Source organism: Meleagris gallopavo, chromosome 6 (assembly GCF_000146605.3).
Source record: "Meleagris gallopavo isolate NT-WF06-2002-E0010 breed Aviagen turkey brand Nicholas breeding stock chromosome 6, Turkey_5.1, whole genome shotgun sequence".
NCBI lineage: Eukaryota > Metazoa > Chordata > Aves > Galliformes > Phasianidae > Meleagris > Meleagris gallopavo.
In genome coordinates, this window is record NC_015016.2 from 20,735,141 (window position 1) to 20,756,280 (window position 21,140).

The window sequence follows — 21,140 nt, forward strand, 5'->3', positions numbered from 1 at the left end:
TTTTTAAATCAGGTGATTTTTCCCAAAATCAGGTGAAAACTACTTTCAGAACGCAGGAGATGTATCACGTATCATAACCAGCAACTGTTAAAATTAGAAATATGAGCACTGTAAGATTGCCAGTATCAAAGTTAACTTGAGCCAGTATAAAAAGTATGTTATTATGCTCTCTATTTTCATTAATCTGCAGACACTATAATAATATTGAAACTGTCCTGTTGCAAATTAAAACTGTACTTTCTTTCTATTAATAGGAATTTAAATTCATGGTTCAGTCACGTTCCCCATCTGTGTCACCTAGTAAGCAGCCTGCTTCAGCAATTTCAGCGACGGTAACTTTATTTGAGCAGTACTGTAATGGAGGAAACCCATTTGAAATTCAGGCTGACAGCAAAGATGATGAGACAGAGGATGTGTTAGCTTCCAATGGGGTATGGAGCATTTCACAAAAAAGATCAAATCTAGATCTTATTAAATGCTGTTGCTTTCATGTCAGTGATGGCAAAGTATCTTAGTGCATGAATTAGTAAACTACAGAACTATTTAAGTTCTCAAGGCGCTTTACTCCTATTAGATGAGTTACTTAGTTTTTTAACAGTGCCAGAAAGCTGGGCAATCCTTTTTTAAAGTTTGGGTTGTTTTTCAGTGGGTCAGTATTTTTCCATTGAAGTCAAATGTTCTGAAAAGCTAGTAAGATGCATCCCACTTCAAATTAGTACTTTTCCAGGGTTTTTTTTACAAAGCAATTAGATACAATGATTTACCTTCCTTGTGGAAGTAGTGTTTATTATTTTGGAAAGACTGGCTTTCTGGCTTCGTAGGAAAGAATCATTACGAATTGCTCCTGTTCTATTTGTTAATGCATGCATGCTTTCCAAGGGTTATCTGATGTTTGTTAAAAGCACATTTTTTATTGTCATTTGAATGCTCAGAACACTCACTTTACTTTGTGATCCACTGCTGCAAAATTGGACAATGACTTCTAACGTATATTTTTTTTCTAGTCAACATCTAGTAGTTGTCAAATATATTATAATTTAAAATGTAGTACCATTCTCTTAAATGCTGTATAAACAATTGTTTATAAACATTTTGTTTAAAACTATGCTTCTTTTTATTCTTTTGATAAATAACTTATTTATTTATTTATTTTTGTGATAAGGCTGTGTAGAGCTTAGTTTATTCAGTGCGCCATTCTAATGGCTGCCTGGTTTGCGTCTTTGCCTTTTGCGTTTGCTCTGTGGGATTTGTTGTGTATCTCCCATGGCTGGGCATGATGCTACTGCCTCTTTCCTGCTGTGTCTCTTGCAAACAACATGCAGTTGACTGGTATGAAATATTATTGCTTTATGCTTTATGCTTAAAGATAGAGAGACAGCTACCTGGTGATAGTTATTCTCCTGTCAAGGAGTGGAGCAGAATGTACATCCTGCCTTTTCATTTCAGTATACTAAGAAGTGGTGTATGGTTATCAATGTTAGATTCCAAATGAGCATGAACAGTAGGGGGAATGGCTGTTTGCAAGTGTGGATAGTGATGAGAGAAGGGGGAATGGTTTTTAAACTGAGACAGGGAAGGTTTAGGTTAGATCTTAGGAGGAAGTTTTTCACACAGAGGGTGGTGAGGCACTGGAACAGGTTGCCCAAGGAGGTTGTGGATGCCCCATCCCTGGAGGCATTCAAGGCTGGGCTGGATGTGGCTCTGGGCAGCCTGGTCTGGTGGTTGGTGACCCTGCACATAGCAGGGGGGTTGAAACTAGATGATCATTGTGGTCCTTTTCAACCTAGGCCATTCTATGAGTCTATGATTCTATACTGAGCAAAGATGCACTCCAGAGAATGCTAAGAACCATAGAATTCTGCAGTGCTGTATAGAAAACAGCTCCAAAACAAAGCTTTTGTGGAATCTGAACAGCCGTTTGGTAGGTATTTGTGAAAGGTCCCTAGTGAAATAATTCTTAACAATAGTACAGTACTTTTGAGGTTTGCAAAAATTAAAGCTGCTGCTACTGGAGAGTTGTTTTCAGACTTCAGTACATTTGTGAGTAGTTGTGCTTTTTAAAAGATTTTTTTCCTGAAGGAAACATAATACAATTTATTATTATTAGAAAATAGTGATATTTTAAAGACAGCTCTCTTGTGAAGATTCACCTTTAACAAGAAAAGCTATCATGACCTGCATTGTGGTTCCAGTGAGAAAATACTCAAATGTTTCAGGATAGGCTTTTTTAGGGAGGGGGCTTGTTTTGGTTTTTGGCCACCACTTGTAGGTAGGTAGGTGGAAATATGTGAAATTATTTTCAAAAATGATAATAACTTAGGTTCTGAGATTGGTTAACTTCTCCAGAACAGCAACAACAAAATAATTGTTGGTTGGAAATTTCTGGAACCTCTGATTCCATGCAGTTCACTGCTAGCAAATGAGTGCGAATGCTGTGTCCAGGCAGTGCCTGTAATTAATGCATTGTCTTGTCAGTAGGATACTGCAGTTCTAGAAGGCTGGGATTGTCTTTATTTCTTAACTTCTAGGTATATTAAGGGATTTTTTCTCTCTGTGGACATGTATGAGAAATCTGTAAGCTTTGCACTCAGATTAGAACTGATCTGCTCTGTTCTTTCCAGTTGCAACATTTTTTGATCCAGATTCTTTCCTCTTTCAGTAAAATTTAAATGATATGAATTTTCCCCATCCTCTAGGCTTATGGTTCTGGTTGTGAAATCACCTGAAGAAAACATTAGATATCAAATACAGATGAACTCTACATGCAGTTATTGTTAGCTGTGCAGGGACTGCCATGTTCTGAGAAACCAGCAGCTCTTTCCCCTCAGCATCCTGCTTCTCGTAGTGGAGGCTTATGAGCTGATTTTTTTCCAGAATTTTCTTGGGGAAAAAAAGAAAAAGCAGCAGACCACCTCCACCATCAAACCATTGTTATTAATTTACAATGTAATGCAATTGTCCATGAAATTTTCCGTTATCTGTTGTGTTATTACTACATCCTGAGTGGAAAATTTATTTTTCATTCTGAACTTGTCTCTATCTGTTGAACAAATCTCAGTATTTAAAGGCTGCTATATACTGATTGTTTACTGCTGTCTGTTTTTTGAAGGTGCACGAGGCTTAGTCCTAGCCAGAGCTAAAGATCCTTAAACCAGTGATTGTTAGCTTGTCACCAACAGCATTCTCTTTGCTTTGCACACAGATACTGCTGCAAGCACATTGTCCTGTTGGGGTAATCCAGTGCCAGGGAGACGCACCCTGCCCTGCCAGAGCTGGCTGCCTCAGTGGCTCAGTGCAGCAGGCTGTGCTTGTAGTGAGTCAGGCTAGAGGGAGTCGTCAGCACAGGAATTAGCAGTAGGTTAATGTGTCACAAGCACTGCAGAATCTGTTCTGTGGTTTCCCTGTCTTGAATTTGACCCGTGTCCCATTTGGTAGGCTTGAGCATTACTGGGGACTTTCAAAGCTGGCTGCAGTGGCTTCTTTTTTTGAAGCTGTGTGCCAATTTAGTGTTCTTTGCTTGTGAAACATTAATATATTTTAAGTTGATAAAATCTGAATTTGTGTCTGGTGAAGAACTGTAATGAATTTTGGCTCTTCTTTAACACCAGAAGGACAGAACATTCTGCGTGGAAAAAGTAAAATACCAATTAGATGATTTATTATTTATTTTTCTTGTGAGGTCTAGGTTATATTTACAGCCATTCATACAATAATTTTGCTAACCTGAGTGTGATGTTATTGGGAGAACTCTGGAATAGTTTAGGGCTAACATATTTTTGATGTAAAATTTAAAATTATATGCTGTTTGCCTAATGTAATTTATAAGTGGTTAGGGACAATGATGCTTCTGATTTTTCTTCATTTTTTGTGGAAGTCTTTTGTGGTGAGTGTATCCTTTATTTGAGATGTTTTTAGCAACTCAGCGTATAAATGGGCTTATTCCTTAAGATAATTTGAGTTTCATGCATTGGAAAAGGGTAACTAACTGCCTTCAGTATAGAGAAATGTTAAGTAAGGCTTAAGAACTGTACTGAGAGTGCAGATGACAGTGTTTAACAGTACTAAAAAGACACTTACATGATTTCAATCATTGTATTTTACCTCACAGTCATTGAAGGATGAAATCCTTATAATATTTTCGCAAAGGAAGTGTTATTCACATTTAGATAGACAGCTGAGGTGTAGTATAGGTTAGCTGGTACTAGAAACAAGGCTTCTGGTCACCTAGTGTATTCTTCTGTTTCTCTTTCATTAGCAGTTAAACTAGAAATTATTTCAGGTGGAGATTGCAGAATTTTGTTTCCAGAGAATGCAGATATGTTTCTAGATATCTAGAGAAATGGCATGACAAGGCTGTGAACAACTGACTGACTTCTCAGTGATCTGCAGGACATTAAGAATTGTCAGTGTCTCATTTGAGAATTTTTATATTTTTTTCTTATCAACTTATTTCCGTTCTGGATGACTGAATGGGCCTCGGGGTCCAGTCACCTCTGTTTTTGTTTGTTTTTTAACTTCATCCTAAGATTCAGTGAGACATTTTATGTCTATTTTCTCTAGCTCCCTAACATATTTTTCTTGTGCTACAGGTAGCTTAGTTTTAAAAGACTCTTCAGTGTCAGTTAATCTTATTACAGTCCTTTGTGTTAGTTTGGATGACTACCTAAACACTATCACTGGATTTTAATTGAATTGGAGCACATTATTTATTAATGCATAGTAAGTGATTGTAATTCCCCAGGTTAATTTTTCAGCCAATTTTGTTAAAATATAACTTTGTCAAGCCTGAAGTCAGTGCCTTTAATTATAGCTTTCATTTATCTGCAGTGTTCATGGGGGAGAAATTTAGCATATGAATACTACTGATCAGTCTACTCCTCATACAATATGTTTTTTCTGTCTTGACTATTTTTGCTTTGAATTTGTTTGTCCTGTGGGCTTTCCACTTTTTTAATATACTACTTGCATTGTGCTATGCTTTAAAAACATTCATACCTTGGAGCTGCGGCAAAATTGCCAACCATAACTGAAAAATATATTTTTTAGTGTATTTTAGATGATTGAAAGACTGACATTCCCTTCATGTAACTGTATCAGTTTTCCTTTCTGGAAAGAACCATTTCCTAAAGCTCCCGGAACCAGACAGTCTTTGTTCCGTGGGTCATTTTTTTTTACCTCCCGGACAAAATGGCTTCAGAGCACTGCCTACATTAAGAATAAGTTGAAAGTAAAAGTGTTGTCTGTCTTGAACTGAAAATGCATTTCTGGAGCCTGGTGTGTAGGCTTAATGCCATGTAAGAGTTCAGGAAAATGGGTTACATCCATAGAGCATCAAGTGTTAGTTTTCCTTTAATGTTTTGTGGATTAAGAAATTGACCTAAAAAGAGGTAAATAGATAACTTTACCTTGTTATTTATGAAGTGTTTAAAGCAGCTATACTGTAGAGCAACCAGGAATACTTGAAAACAAAATCAACCTTTAAATATTACTCTGAGTGAAAAAAAGATTGCAAATGTCAGGTGTTTTTACCAAAAATAATCCTAGCTGTATAATACATTTTAATATGTGTGTGTGGTTTCATAACTATAAAAAGCACTTATTGTATGTTTCAATTTCTGGGTAGTATTTGTCCATATAACTTGTAATCAAGCAATAAAGTATATGTGTAGTGTGGAAACCCTTTATTATATTATGTGTGCTGCAGCTTGTGTTGGTCATTTTTTCATCATCAGTTGTTAGGTTCAAACCTTCTGTCCTTACATCGAACAAAAGTTTCTTGTAAGCTTTGAAATGTAATGGAACAACTGAACAGAAGAAAACAATTTCAAAAAATTAAAAATATCTGAGTTTTTAGAGGCAACAGTTGTGTCTGTAACTACTTAAGGTTATTTTTCAGATGTTGCAATTTAATGTTGGTCTTCTGTGAGAGGGGTCAAACGTTAGAACAGGCTTCCTGGTGAGGAGATAGGTGCTCCAAGTTTGTCAGTGCTCAAGAGGTATTTGGATAATGCCCACAATAACATGCTGTAATTTTGGTTAGCCCTAGTGTTGTCAGGCGGTTGGACTCAATGATCTTTGAAGGTCTCTTCCAACGGAACTAGTCTTGTTCTGTTCTTTTCTTTCTTCTCTCTCTCTTTCTCTCTCTTCTTCTTTTTCTCTTATCTCTCAAGGCAGTATACAGGGGTAATTTAGTTATGTATTCATGTTTTTCATAAGGTTATTCTGGTCTGTGTTGTGGAATCTGTGTAAAATGATGCGTATGGTGCATGAGGCTGAAAACAACCACTAATCAAGTCCTATAATAAAGGGAGAACAAACCCTTTTACTCTATTCCCCATTGGTTTGTTCCAGTAATACAGCTGAGTTATATCACCGCGGTGTTACTTAGACTATTATACTGTATTGTGGGGTGGTTTTGTTTGTTTAATTTGTTTATTTTGTGTATAAGCTAAGACTTACCAAGCGGGGCTGCAGAAGCCTGTTTCCTGCATGCTCTGCAGTTTTTGCTTGCTTCATGTACGCTGTGAACTTTTTGTGTAGAAAAAGATACTCCTACATACAAAGTTACTGTTCTTGCCGTTGGTGTAAATAGAACAGCATGCAAGTGAAGGAAGTAGGTACAGAAAAGAACAAACAGACAGAAAAATAACATTGTTACTATAGAGTAGCCATGAGAAATACTTGCATTTATGTTTGTTTACAGTATGAATCTGATGAACAAGAAAAAAGTGCCTATCAAGAGTATGATAGTGACAGCGATGTTCCTGAAGAGTTGAAAAGAGACTATGTAGATGAGCAGACAGGAGATGCCCCAATGAAGAGGTCAGTATGCTCAGTCTTATTTACATGTGTTTAATCTCAGTACTGTATTTTATTCTTGATTCAATCTCTACAGCAATGGAATGATAATCAAATAATCTTTATGATACCTGCACAGTGAGAAAGGCTCAGCAGTTAGATCTCCAGGATGGGGAGGAACTTTAAACTGTTCACTGCTATTGCAAAAAGAAACTTTGGGAAGCAAGATTTTGAAGGAAGATAAAGACTCTAAGAAGTGGGTTGTGGAAAAGTCATTAGCAAGCATTAGGCGTTCTTCTACAACTGCTGTTATGTACATGTGTAATTTCTGTTGCATCAGTGGGAATTTTTTGCCAACAAATGACTTGAGACTTGTGCTTTTACGAAACAGTAATCTTTTAGAAATTTCAGACAAACAAACCAAAAAAACAAAACAAAAGCACTGCACCGAGTAGATTTCTATTCAGCCTTTATGAAGCAAGCTCACCTTATTTGTATGGAAAGGGTTTCAGAAGTACTAGAAGGGCACTGCTAGTAGGGTCGAAAGAGAGGAATTTTTTTTTTTTAATTACAAAATCATTCTAGAATAAAATATTATCATGGTTTCATCAGACATTGCAAACTACTTCATTTCAATGAAACTCTAGAGATATTGATAAAGATGAATTTGTGGGGAAAAAATGCAGTCAGTGAAATTGTATTACGTTGCATTACAGCTATGTACTGTGGAATTGTAATATGATGAACTTCTAGATAAATATTATTTGAGGTGTTTTTTCTTTTTCTTTTTTTTTTCCTTCTTAGTGTTTCTCGAGAAACTCTGAGGAGCAAAAAGAAATCGGATTATAGCCTCAATAAAGGGAATGCACCTATCCTGACAAACACTACACTCAATGTAGTAAGGCTTGTTGGTACGTTGAATAATTGTTGGAATGTATGTTTTTATTTTAATACAAACCTGTGGATTCTAGCAAATATATTCAATGAATTTTAAGACACTTTAAAAACACTAAGTTGGACACTCTTTCCACTTTCTCAATGTGTGATAGTTTGGATGAGGTCTCAGTGGATTGTCTCACAGTGTACTGCAGTTTCCTACTCTCCAGTGGCATTGCCTCCCTTTGGATTTCTCACATCTTCCTTGTACTGGCAGTTCAGTCATTCTGTAATGCGCCTTATGCAGCCAGCAGGTCCTTCACTTTACCATTTTTTTTCCAGGGGATGAGCCTGTAGTTTACTACAGAAAGATACATGTTTTTAATTGATCCTTAAATGCGTGGCTTTACATTTTGTACTATTGAATTTCATCAGATTCTTATTACAGCAGTCATCAAGGTCCTCTGGTTCCTCCTGTACATTATGCCAATCCCTTTCTGTTTTGATGGTACCTCCTTATTTTTTTTCCATTATCATACTCTTTATTTTTGTGCCAGAGTCATTCATGAGGATTTGAAAGAAGAGTTGTTGGAAACTCCACTAGTAGCTTTTCCAGATACTTCCCTTTTCATCACACTCTGTTCTGCCTTCTGTTTCACTAAACAGTTGACTAAATCCCAGATGGGTGAAATGTACTGTGTTCTTTGTCTGGAAAATCAAATAACATTTGTATCAAGAATATTCGTCTTAATCTGATATAGTTCATATCTGGTAGATCACGAGTTGTTTTATGAATTTTGCCCCCATATAAAACATAAAGGTAAGCATGATATTGTTCACCTGATTTAGCTGAGCATTTTATGTCTGTTAGTATGAGATCTAGCTTTGATCCAGTCCCCCGGATTCTCCTCTGGCAGGCAGAGATGCCATGGAATGTGCCCGTCTTTTAACACGTGTCTCTGCTAATGCCATTTAAAGTTTCAGTTCATCTCATGCTGTCTCTGGATTTTGGCTAGGAAAATGCCATGGTATGTAACACTGTTCAGTTTCAAGGAGTGTAACTGATGGGTATTTAGGATTCTTTCATTATCAGTTGAGTAGAGTAGACAGATCCAGAAGGTGATACCTGTCCTGAATCTCTTTCCTTGCATGTCATAGTACAGATATCTTAGCACTTGTACTCTGGAGCTGCTTCCCTTCTGCACAGGATAGCTGAACAACCAACATGGGCAGAGGGTTTTTTTTGTTTTTTTTTTAAGGTAAGTTTGACAAAGTGAATTGCGTGTGTAATACCAGTGATATAATGCCTTAAAAATTAAGCAGAAACCTAGTAAAGTACAGTATAGGTATGTCATATGCATAAGAAAGCCTGAACTTAAAGTTTTGGTCCTTAAAAACAAGGCTATAATTTCAGAGATACTTGTTTTGGTGGCAGTAAATGCAAGTAGCTTTTGTCCCTGCTATATATTGTCCATGACATGCCTGCCTCCCATATATTTGCATGTATGGCTTTTAGTATATCTGTTTAGATCAGTTTCTCCCTCTTAAAAATAAATCATAAAGGAAAGCAAGTTAATACAGGAGATATGAAGTGAGATTAAGATGGGATTTTAAATTGCCCACTCAAGTAGAAGAAATTGTTTTTTGTTATGCAAACTATGTAGTAGTATTCGCTGAAAGAATATGATGCTGCTTACAATAATTTTGAGCTATTTCTGGGTGCTATGTGCGTTGTAAGGAAGCTAAATGAATAAAAGTGTGATTTACTATATATTTAATAAAAATAGTTTAAATGAGTTACTATGTATAGCTGAAGTGGGAGGTCATATAATTGTTGAATTTGAATTTCAAGTTTACAGTTCAGTTTATTTGTTTTTCCATTAGGTTAATAAATGAGGTAGTTATTTCTAACTTTGTTTCTAGCTTAAAGCAATAATTAGATTAATTTATTGGTTTTTTTTTTCCTATCAAACTCTTGCCTGTTCACTTAAAACTTCAAAGAAGAACGAACCCATGCTAAATTGGTATGGAATATTGAGACCTAGGGTCGATACATCAACAAGAATATTTGCCATTGTGAACACTGTTTTTTTTTGTTTTTTTTTTTTTTAATTAACGTCATCCATATTTAAGAAATGGGTTGGCTTTGTCTGATGCCTTCTTTTTGCCTCATTTTTACTTCTCCCATGGATAGTTTTTTATGAAGTAACTCAGATCTGGCTTGTTTTAAAGCTCGTTATCTTTGGAGAAAATAACAGTGGTGGTGACAAATCTCACAGCTGAAAACTTTTTGCTGAAGAAGTGAATGGACATATAGCATAGGACTTCATGAGCCTTCAAAATAAGAAAAAAAAAACAGGAGGAAAACAAAAACATAGAAAACCCCCAATCATACAGTCTTTCAAAATGATATAACGTGCTTTTTGTGGCTTCCTTCAAAGTGGCATTTTAGCCTCTTATGTATGTCATAGCAAGCTGCATGTTTGGAATTCAGAGACTCACTAGAAATTATTTTATAATAACCATAGATATACTAAAACTCTCATAAATATATGGAGGTAGTGTATTTTATTCACTTTTTTGGTTTTAATGATCAGATTTATGTAGATCAGTCCAATAGAAAAAACTGCCGTCTTGTAGGACAGAAGAATTGCTGGAAATACTGAACGCTTCCAGAAAAAAACCAAACAAACAGCAAACTAACATACAACAACAACAACACCAAAAAACAAACAAACAAAAACAAACAAAAAAAAACAACCTGGCAAATGTTCAGGAGTTTTGGCCATTACGACTTGTTTATAGAAAGTGTAGCTACTTTGACTTACATAAACTCAAAGTGGTATTTACAGTTATTTTTGGAAATTTCTGGTGTGGCTGTTAGTGCTGTTTGGGAATTTTCTTGTACATGTTTTTCCACCCAAACCATGAACTTTACTGCAAGTAGGTAACAATGTATAGGAGTTAAAATTTGGCATCGTCTTAGAGAAACTAGGAGGAAATGTTCTTGGAACGCTTTTGTGTAAAGATGCTGAGTGATGTAGTAATAGAGAAATGTTCTTGGCTACAGAAGATTTTCATAGGGACAGTGCTTGGGCAGTGCATAGCCCTTTGGAAAAGTGTAGGACACTGCCCAAGAGACTACCGTGCATGTTTATGCCAGCCACACAGATATTTGGAAATCTAACTGTCCAGAATGTGACACATCACCCATTATTATGCATAGGTTGCAGACAAGTTTGAAAACTGTGTTTACCTCAAAATCAGTGGAAAAAATCAGTCTGTAGCAATAAAGAGTATTCAGACACACATGAAGATGGCAGCTACTTTGATAGGGTAGCTATCCAAACATTCATAAATTTCCATGTAGACTGTGCTGAAATTAACTGCATTTGTTGTTCCCTTTTGGAAAACAAATGGAACATCTTAGGACTGCTTTTCAGCTTATTCTTAATGCTGTAGGTTAAAACATTGATAACTAAGCATGGAATTAACACCTAGGTTAACCTGCCAAATTATTAGTTACTTTAACTCTTGTCAAATCTCCAAAAATAATGAAATATATTCTTGAGTGTGTTGGCAAACTGGGGCACAGTTGTGTAATATTCAGACAGGTTGCTAGATAGAGATGTGAAAAGCAGCAAAATCAAGTTTTGCTCAATTCTTGCCATAGTGCTGTATCATCCCATGATAGTTGTGTCATATATTTGTCAAATTAACGTGGTCTTTTATGGTCACAAATAATTTTTTAAAAGATCAAGTTACTATCCCTGGTACTAACAGCTAAATTTGATACTTGATTTCTCTGTGTAAAACAACATTTTCTCAACTAATTAGTAAGTTACTTTGCTGTGCACAGTGTTAACTTTAAAAATGTTGCTGACTACAGGAGAAGTAAATTATTTTGGCACCCTCATGCAGAATTTTATCAACCTGTCACATCAAAACATGTCTGAAATATGGTATTTTGTTAACTGATCTGCTATATCTGACATGCTAGATGAACTGCATTTACATCTTCATTCAAAAGTTGCTGTCTGTACTAACCCAAAGTTTATTATATATATTTATATTATTATATATATTATATATGTTATACTTCTATCTTATATATATTATCTATATTAAAATACAGGTACACTGTTGAGATGCGAATGGGGCAACTAGTATGTCATTTCTGAACTAGCCAGCAGTAAGTCTGGGGTCTCTGAAAAAGCAGTTTTTCTTTAAGTACACTTTTCTTATGACCGTATGGAAAAACATCCATGCCCTATGCTAGAAAAGAAAATAACTATAATTAAACCTGTAGGGAAAAATTGCTTTCTGAGTTCAAATCCTATGATCAGTTTGATTCAACTAATGTATAAATGCAGGTCCTGATATTCTTAATTTTTTTTTCCCTGAAGTCATATGCACAACAGCAGAGAGCAGGATGGAAGAGAAGGAATTATTTTTTTCCCTGGATGTCCCTATTTTAGGACATTCAGTAATACATGCTAACTAGAAAATTAATCCAGTGAAATGAAGTAAACAAATAGTGGTTTAGTTTTTCTTCAAGTCCCGCTTTGATTTGCCTTACAAAATTTCCATTCCTTTTGATTTGCTTTTGCCAGCAATTGTTGTATTCTGTCAGCCTACTCCTTTAGAAACATTTCCAATGTACAGCTGAAAACGATTTGGTTTTCTTGCCCTGTCTTTTTCTGGCCTGATCTGATTCCACCTCACTACAGAAGTTGTCAGTGCTCTTATGTACAACACAGTCCAAAGTTGTAGAGGATTTTTTTTTGCTTGTTTATTTGCCTTTGTTTCTTTTTTTGTGTGTGTCTTTTTGGTGGTTTTTTGAAGGGGAGGGATCCTCTTAGGAGCAGCACAGTCTGGAGTTTATATGTTCTTCATCTCCAGTGCTGATAGAGCAGTCATTTAGCAGATTCTTGAAGTGCCTGCAGTGGAAATCTCTCTCCTTGATCGGAAAAAAAATGTTTAGGCAGTCCTTTATGTGTATATTTTCCTTCACTTTTTACAAAAGATAAAAAGGAAGGTTAACAGGAAATGATAACATGCAGATTTGAAACACATTACTGCTAAACTCCCAGTTTTGGGTATATCGTTTTTATAATGTACTTTCCTATTGCTTGTATGTGCATATGTAAACACTCACTGGTGCATAACATCTTGAATGGCTCTGTGTATTGTTTGCTACAGAGTACTTACAGGGATTATTAATTTTGGGCTGAATTAGTCTGAATGTTGTGGAGGAATCAGAAGGTCTTATGTTTTGAACTTGATACCAAAAGGCCAAAAGAATTATTCAAGACATTTTGATAGAGACTGACAACCTCTTTTGGAGAAGTCTTGTCATTTTATGTGTCTTAGTCATCATACTTATTTTTAAACCTCCTTATCTCTAAAACATTGCTAAATCACATTTCATCAATATTCAAGGTTAATTAATAAGGTTTGTAAAAGCATTTTTGAGTCTGTGAAGCTCACCACTGTCCTTGTTGCACTTGTGCTGAAAAATCTGATCTTCTGTCTTCATTTTCAAGGGAAGTATATGCAGATGATGAACATTCTCAAGCCAATTGCATTTGATGTCATCCACTTCATGTCCCAGCTCTTCGACTACTATCTGTATGCAGTCTATACATTTTTTGGCCGAAATGACACGGTAGGTAGAAAAGATATTTATTTTGGAGTATCAGAGTATACACAGAATGAGAATACTGAGGAGCTCTCTTTACTTAAAACTGTACCAAATATGTGATTCCCCAGAAAATGAGTGTTATCAGAATGGATCTGAATGCAGGATAAGCGAAGGCTGATTATCTAATTATCTAAATGTCTGTCTGATTATCTAATGCACTGAGGAGAGTAAGCATAGGAAGCATCATTGCCATTGGGACATGAAACCAATTGTATTTGAATAGGTACTCAGTATTCAAGTATTTTGAATGGAGAAGAAAGACAAGTACCTGGAAGTAGTGGCAGAAAGTGGGGAATAAAGGAGCAGTCTGCAGTGGCTTGGAGCCCAGAGAGGTTTAGGTGTCTTGGTCTTTCTGTATTTATTTCTCAGACATAAACATGAATAGCTGAAGAGGAGAAGAGTGCCCTGAAGGTTGAGTAGTAACTCAGATTTAAGAGGTTTGAAATAGTTTTTCAGATCTATCATTGCTCTGTCAAGCTAATTGGATTAATAAAAATATTTTTGGGCTTTGAGTGTTCTTGTAGTTGAAATAAATGCTTGTTGGCAATGCCTGTACATAACGTGGATCAATTTTCAGCAGAATTGTCTTAAAGCATTTAAAAGCTGCATTTAAAAACAATTTTATCCTCTTTTGGCCCCTAGATTATTTCACAGCATTAATGTAGTGGGGTTCCAAACTCATCATCATCTTTTGGCAAATCACAGTGGATTTTTGGACTGTCAACATATGGTTCTAAATGGTTTCGAGCTGTTTGGCAGGACAAATGCATTTGCAATTTGTGTTTAGAAGATGACTGTTTTTTTTTTTTTTTTTTGTTGGTGAGTTTTGTTAGTTTCTGTTAAACTACTTGATTTCCATTGGCTTAATCAGCTACTTTGCTATTCACATTGTGTTCTGTTTGGGTTTTTTGCACCTCCTGTTTTGTGTTTTTAAAGGCTATGCCGAGTTCCTCACTTTCTACTTCTAACAGAGAGCAGCCCAGTGCTAGGCAGGTAAATGTTACAGCAGATGAGTGGTAAAATTGTATTGCTTTCCTAGCGTGCCTAACTGTTGTTTTGACAAATGGTTTTCTATGGGAAACATAACCCTTACCAAGGGTCTGTGAATGAGATAAACCCTCTTGTAATGCTCCTTGAATGTTCTCACTTCTCACTGTGTTTTAAACCTTTAAAAAATAGAGATGGTTGACGGTATGTGATTTAGACCTAGACCACTGTCAGTGTTCCTGTTGTAATTTTTTATTTATATATACATATATATATATGGGATTCTTACAAATATGTTGGTATTACAACCTCCTTAAGCAATTAGAACACTGTGCCCATGTTATTTGTGTGAGATAGCACAAGAGTGATCAATTGTATGTAGTTAATTGCCCGTTCAGTGGAAATCAAGGATTGTGTTGACTGCTCTGTCTGGTCTTGTGTCATTGTCCTTTCCAGAACTCTTTAGAACAATTATCCTATGTACATAGTACTTGGCATTCTTCACTGACAAAATTTGCACACTATTGTAATCAGAATTGTTCTTTTCAAATTCTTTTTAATTCCTGGGGTACATGTTAAGGCTTTCTTCTTTATCTCAAATTTTGGAAAAACATAATACGAAATTAAAAGAAAGAACCTGTATTTAATACCTATTCACTAAAGTCATGATATTGATGAACACATCACAGAATAGTCTTCCTTAGAGAATAAATTTTAAGGTGAGTTTTAATTTTTTTGACAACACATGTAAATATATAAATCTAATGACCATTTTTACAGAAGACTCTTGAATTTTTTTCTGTAAGATAAGAAGTCACATAGAACTGGTGATGAGTATAAATTCTCAGTGCTAAACTTACAAAGTCATCAGTTTGTGACATTTAAATATCTGCTGTTTTACATGTATAAATAGCAAAAACTTGAAGTAAAAAGCTTTAACTGTGTAGCAAAACAATTATACTGCTGAGTGGTGCATTCTGTTTGAAGCTGTGAGGTTTTGGCCTCCGGGGAAAAAAAGTGCAGTACAACAATTGTTTTTCTGGTTTTTGTTTTACTTTGTTTTGTTTTCCTTATAAATATAAATGCACTGCTTTGGGCTGTGCCTGATGAATCTGGAGCTCTTGAGTTGTAATGTTTTATGGAAATCTAAATGTGTTCTTTCATTCCTTATTATTCTTAAATGTTTCAAGGGTGAAATGTCCAGTTTTAAAAAAAGAAATGTATTATTAAGAAATATTTTATTAAAATACTATTAAAAAATAAAATTAAAAAAACTTGATTGCGGTGAAAAGTTGGTAACTGAAAGGCAAGACAAGAAAGGGTTAGTGGCAGATTGCGGTGTGTATTTTGATGGTGCAGAAGAGAATTGCTTAAAATGAAGTGTAATGGCTGAAACTTGCAAATATATTTTTAATAGATATTTCTTTTCCTTGCAGTTCTTGTTTTCCTGCTCTTTTTTACCTTGATAGGGAAAATAGTTAGTCTTGAATTTGCAATCATTGTAGCCAATAACTTGAAAAACTGTTATATGATGTTAAGGATGGAGTAAAAGATGATTTGGGAAATGAAAAGTGTTTCTTAGAGTAAGGAAAAAAAAAAGCAGATTTCCTTTTTTACCCATATACCTGCAAAACTGGAGGCAGCTCAGAACTACTATTTCTACAGTAAAAATGTGAATGAAAACGCACACCAAAAAATACCCCACATTTTTTATCTGGATGTTTTATCAGGCAGGGACATTAGGATACTGATCTATGTCTCCTAGATCATATTCTAGATTTCAGCAGGGGGTACTTCCAGTGGGAATTCTGCTGCAAGGTAATTTTCATTGAGCGTATGGGGAAATTAGGATGTGTGGACATCTTAAATGAGAAAGTTTAGATGCAGAAAATAGGGATCTCGATTATTCCCTTTTGTATGTAAAATGAGGGATGGGACTTGACTTTCTTCCCTGATTCTGTGTGTTGAAAGGAAGTCTAATACAATAGACATAATTGCTCCAAATATTGTTTAGTAAATTGCTTTTTTTGGTGTGAATCACATACCAGAACTGTATTCAGATACTTCCAGTTTCTTACTTATCCCATTTCCACTGCCTTTGGTTTGTTTGTTTGTTCTTGTTTCTTTGTAACTGGAAGTAGAAGACAAGTAGCTGTATTAATTATACATCAGATCAGCCCCTCAGCTGGTATAATTCATTGCATCTATCAGGCAATGAATGTTAATTTATCCCAGCTGAACACCTTCCCTGTAATGCTGCTGAGCCATGAACATGAAGATGACTTGTTCTTTAGGTAAATCTTTATAGACATTAACTAATAACAACTATTTTATAAAGATCAATGGCTATAATTATACAGTTGCAAGTTAGACATTCAGTAAAGGATTACAAGCAACTTTATAGTCAAGGCTATTTGGCCTGGGTAGGTATTCATGCAAGTCTCACCGGGGGCACTGTGATGTGCCTTTTGGGGCTGGTCTCCCAAATGAGGTCATACAGTGTTACAACAATAAAGGATGCTGAATGCTCATTGACAGAAATGGTAAGCTGTCATCTTCATGAAATGTGCTCAGGCCATCCTTTACATAAGTGTAGTGCTGAATGCAGTGACCTTGTTGATCTTCATTTTGTAGAGTTACAATTATGTATTAAAACTTTAACGTGAATAAATTGTATCCAGTGTTTACAAACTGAAGTTTTGTTGCATTACCGTAAACCTTAAACCAAGGATTTTTACTTTCCAAGCTTAAGTAGAATATATTTCTTCCAGTTTGAATTGACAGGATTGGGCCTCAGTAGTAGCAGATTACGCACCACACTGAACAGAATCCAGGAGAGCCTCATCGATCTAGTAAGTATCTGGATTTGGAGTGTGAAATGGGGGGCTGTGTCAGCAATTCAGCAATTGTATCTCATCATAACTTACTGGTTTTTATTTTTCCCCTATCTTCTCATATTTGGTGTCTGTAAAGACAAAGACTATTTCTTGGTAGATAGTAATGTAGGTATCATTACTGCGTGAAATTATTTGTTCTCGATGTATACTAGAATTAGTTTAATAGCTTCTACTAGATGTAACAACACAATTAGGCATTTAAATCTTAAATTACTTTATGGTTTATATAATAAAAGCGCAGTGATATTCTAATATCATCCTTATTAAATTAAACCTTCTATTAAAAATACACCCAACAGCAGCACAAGAGACAACACATTTTTCTTCAGTGAAAGAACAGCAAAGCAGTAAGCCATTGATAAACAAATTCAGTGTATAAAATAATTAATATGTTAAGTGCTTTGTTATGTCACTTCTGAATATTGTAGAATTTTACCTGTCGTATTTTATAAATTATATCACATCAGTCACTGCATGAGTTATTTTCAGAAAGTGAAAAGTAAATATGGTGCTCATGTCACACTGGCAGTAGATTACTATTCCTTCACATCACATTACAGCGAATGTACAGGAGTCTTCAGGTAGGTTTTGTAGGTTCAACTGAGGGGCAGTTTATAAAGAAATATAGTTGAACTCTGCAAAAATGGAACTGTGCACTCTTTTTTTAACCTAAATGTAAAACACTCGAAACATTGTGAAGAACTGTATTGAGTATTGTAAATGGGATGTAATGTAATTAATACTGCAGATAATAGAGGAAGGATTCGTTTTTGAAGACAGAACTGGTATGCAAATGCTCTACTTTGACTTTTGTAGGGATTTGGCACTCCACAGAATTGTACTAAGGTGCCTTTTTGAATTCCTTTAAACATTCAGAATAGTCGAATTCTAAATTGTTCTTTAAGAGAAGCATTTTAAAGGAGTTTAAGTCATTTCTTACAAGGTCAGTAGAGGGAGCATAACATAACTAATAACCTCCATAATGTAGAAAAAGGCTAAAGTCATTTTGATATTCATCTCAAAGGCAATGCGTTCAAAAAAGGAAAAAAAATAAAGTTAGGAAGATCTTGCAGACAAATCAGTTAAAGATTTGTCATTATTGCGGAAAAATGTCAGGTTTTGGAATTAATTTTTTAAGCTTACTCTGTAGTCATTGTTCTTGAGAGTGCTTTACGTTATTTTGATTTTTATCATTCAGGATAATTTTTTAAAACTCATTTCTAGGAGTAAACTGAGAAAAATAACTGGATTTTTTTTCTTCATCATTTAACAGTACTGTTACAGATAATGCTAGTGTCCATTGAGATTAATAGTTGTGTCTGTTAACTTTAAGCCATTTAATTAAATTTATTAATCTTATGAATTTATGAATCTCATGAACTTATGCTGGTCTTATGCTGTCAATGGGAATTTACTTTCTGGGTATTTCTGTTGTTATTATAATCACTAAGAACTTAGAAAAATCAAGATTAATCTTCATTTTGTCATTAAAATGGGTATTTCTCATGCTTAAAATTTATTTCTGTAGATGTTCTTCATGTTTATATTCTGAAGTTCAGTCTCCATGGATTGTCAGGAATTTATATTATTTATTTATTTTTGTATCATCTTCTATTCATGGTAACTTTACTCAGGACTCTCATTTCTGCTTTTTTTTTTCCGGCTAGCAGCATCTTTTGATGTTTTATTTGAATAAAGATATTCTCAACAAGTTTTTATTCTCATTCTATGCCTGGGGTTTTGTCAGAACTTACTTAATAGAGCTCAAACTAGTTCTCAGTAGTTTGTCAGTACCAGTGAAGGTAGAATTCTACTGTCTATATCAAGACTATTCAGAAGTTTAGACTGGGTCATTCTGAGAGGCAAGAGGACGATACGGCTTTCAAAAATTTTTTTTGATGTATTCTGAATTTCATATCTACATCTGAACTCCTTAGTCAGCCCTTTCTGGAGCAAGTGAAAAATAACTTCAGTACATGTTTCTTCTATGCAAGAATTTCAGAGATAATAATTCTGAATCTCCAGATATAGAAGTTTACAGGTAGCAGGATGTATTAAAAGAAAGAGAGGAGTGATTCACAGTGTTATGGTGCAGCTTTTGTTTGGCCAAACACATTGAAATAAGCATGTTTCCGAACAGTTTGTCTTCTCACTGCCAGTACCCCAAGTGGGAAGCATGGGGAGATCTACAGACATTCCATCCTTGTGTTTGTCATTCCTACCAGGACTGTGTTTTTGCAATAGTAATGATACTTACTAATCATATCAATTCATGGTGACCAGTAAGCACCCAAGTAGATATTTGGCATCAATCAGATAGTGATCTGTAGTAATTGATGATTTGGAAGGGAAACTTCTGTTTCCGATGCCTTGCTTTGTCTGTCTCTAAGCAACTTCTTTATTGCTTAGTCACAGTACTGCCATTACCTAGACACTTATGAATGTCCTTCTTCATGCTAATAGCTGCCTTTGTAGCTAGTAGAGATACTGCTGCCTTTGGCAGTGAGGTATTTGGAGCAGATAAACAGAATATTCATAAGTATTTCATTGCAAACTGGCTTGCTCATTTAAAACTGAGATTTAGAACGAAGTTTGTTAGTTAACATGTGTACAATTAATGAATATACTGATGTTATGGTATAGCAGTGTACAATTAACAAATATACAGATGTTAAAGTATAACAGAGAGCTTGGCTATGATATTATTACACCAAAGCAGGAAACAGAAATGATAGGTACACCCACCTGTAACCTGGGCTCACAAGGGAAACTCCAGTAGAGTGGATCTCCAGAAGAGATCCTTCCCCACTGGCAGTCAGCTCTTAAACGGGTCTAGGAGAGGTGGAGCCAGGCTCCACCCCTTCCTGCAGCACAGGTGAATTGCCTTCACCTGTGCTCCTGTGGCTGATTCACTGTTCGCCTCAGGTGATCAATCAGAGGTTCAGGCTGTGATTCAGCAGCCCCATACAGCATGCCTTACAGCAGTAGAAAAATAAATCACTGCGGTAAAGTATATAAGCATTGCAATGTAATATATAGAACAGCAGATGGAAAAAATTGCTTGTATAGAGAAGTATTGTTTAATGTATTTTAGATTTTGTCTTTGCTTTTGGGGTCTTTTCCCATAAAGTATGTATCTTCTACAGATGACAGTAGGTTAGAGACTGATGATGCAGAGATGAAAAATTTAGGTTTTTAGCTGCACAAATACAATAAGGAATATTGCAGGGAACATTTTTTTTCGGCACACCTGACTTTCCAACCCATCTTGCACAGATTTTTGTGCTTTTTCTTCTTTAAGTAGATTTATACAATATATGTAATGACAAGCACTTCATACAACAGCTTAAACACTGTCAAGAGAAGAAAACTCTATCTGTAAAAAAAAAAAAAGAAAGTTTTGACATGATAGACACTTTGAAAATATGATAGGATAGCTGCTTTGCTTCTTCACATTCATTCAGACCTCTCCACACTTTTTTGTTTGTTCAACAGAATTACCCAACTTGACTGGAATAATCTACTGAAAATGAAAGTTGTCCTGCTAATTTATTTGGATAAATTTTTTGATTGTTGGCAGTTGTTGTGCCCCTCTCTTTGGGCAGTCACTGAGCCGTCTCACATGAGTCACTGCTAGCCTTTTTTGCTGGACAGCAAAAGCTTGGGCTAATTTCTAGTCCCAGAGGAATGCAGGTCACAGCTGAGCACCTGGGAACCAGTAGCAGCTCTTACTGAAACTGTCTTTGGATTTAAAAAAAAAACATTTCAATAAAAGCATGTGATCAAACTTCTTTTGTTAGATAGAGGTTGAGATTCCCAAGGATGCGGCAGTGGAAGTGCTTTCTTGTGGAGGCTTACCTGCTGTGTATTTTTAATTT

General features: G+C 35.5%; 1 protein-coding gene across 1 annotated transcript; it reads left to right on the forward strand.

Annotated features, from left to right (window-relative positions):
* Positions 1-226: 226 nt before the first annotated feature.
* Positions 227-17,403, forward strand: LOC104911413 (syndetin-like). Its single transcript, XM_010712562.3, has 5 exons — positions 227-431; positions 6,704-6,822; positions 7,603-7,709; positions 13,221-13,342; positions 17,137-17,403. The coding sequence occupies exons 1-5, from the start codon at positions 267-269 to the stop codon at positions 17,386-17,388; spliced, it is 765 nt and encodes a 254-aa protein (XP_010710864.1). The 5' UTR covers positions 227-266; the 3' UTR covers positions 17,389-17,403.
* The last annotated feature ends 3,737 nt before the right edge of the window (positions 17,404-21,140 follow it).

Bases quoted from the DNA above. Each gene is read 5' to 3' on its own strand.
- LOC104911413 (XM_010712562.3), top strand. From the start codon at position 267: ATGGTTCAGTCACGTTCCCCATCTGTGTCACCTAGTAAGCAGCCTGCT. The intron at 7,710-13,220 runs GTACGTTGAATA...TTCATTTTCAAG, and splicing joins CAATGTAGTAAGGCTTGTTG to GGAAGTATATGCAGATGATG. The intron at 13,343-17,136 runs GTAGGTAGAAAA...TATTTCTTCCAG, and splicing joins TTTTTGGCCGAAATGACACG to TTTGAATTGACAGGATTGGG.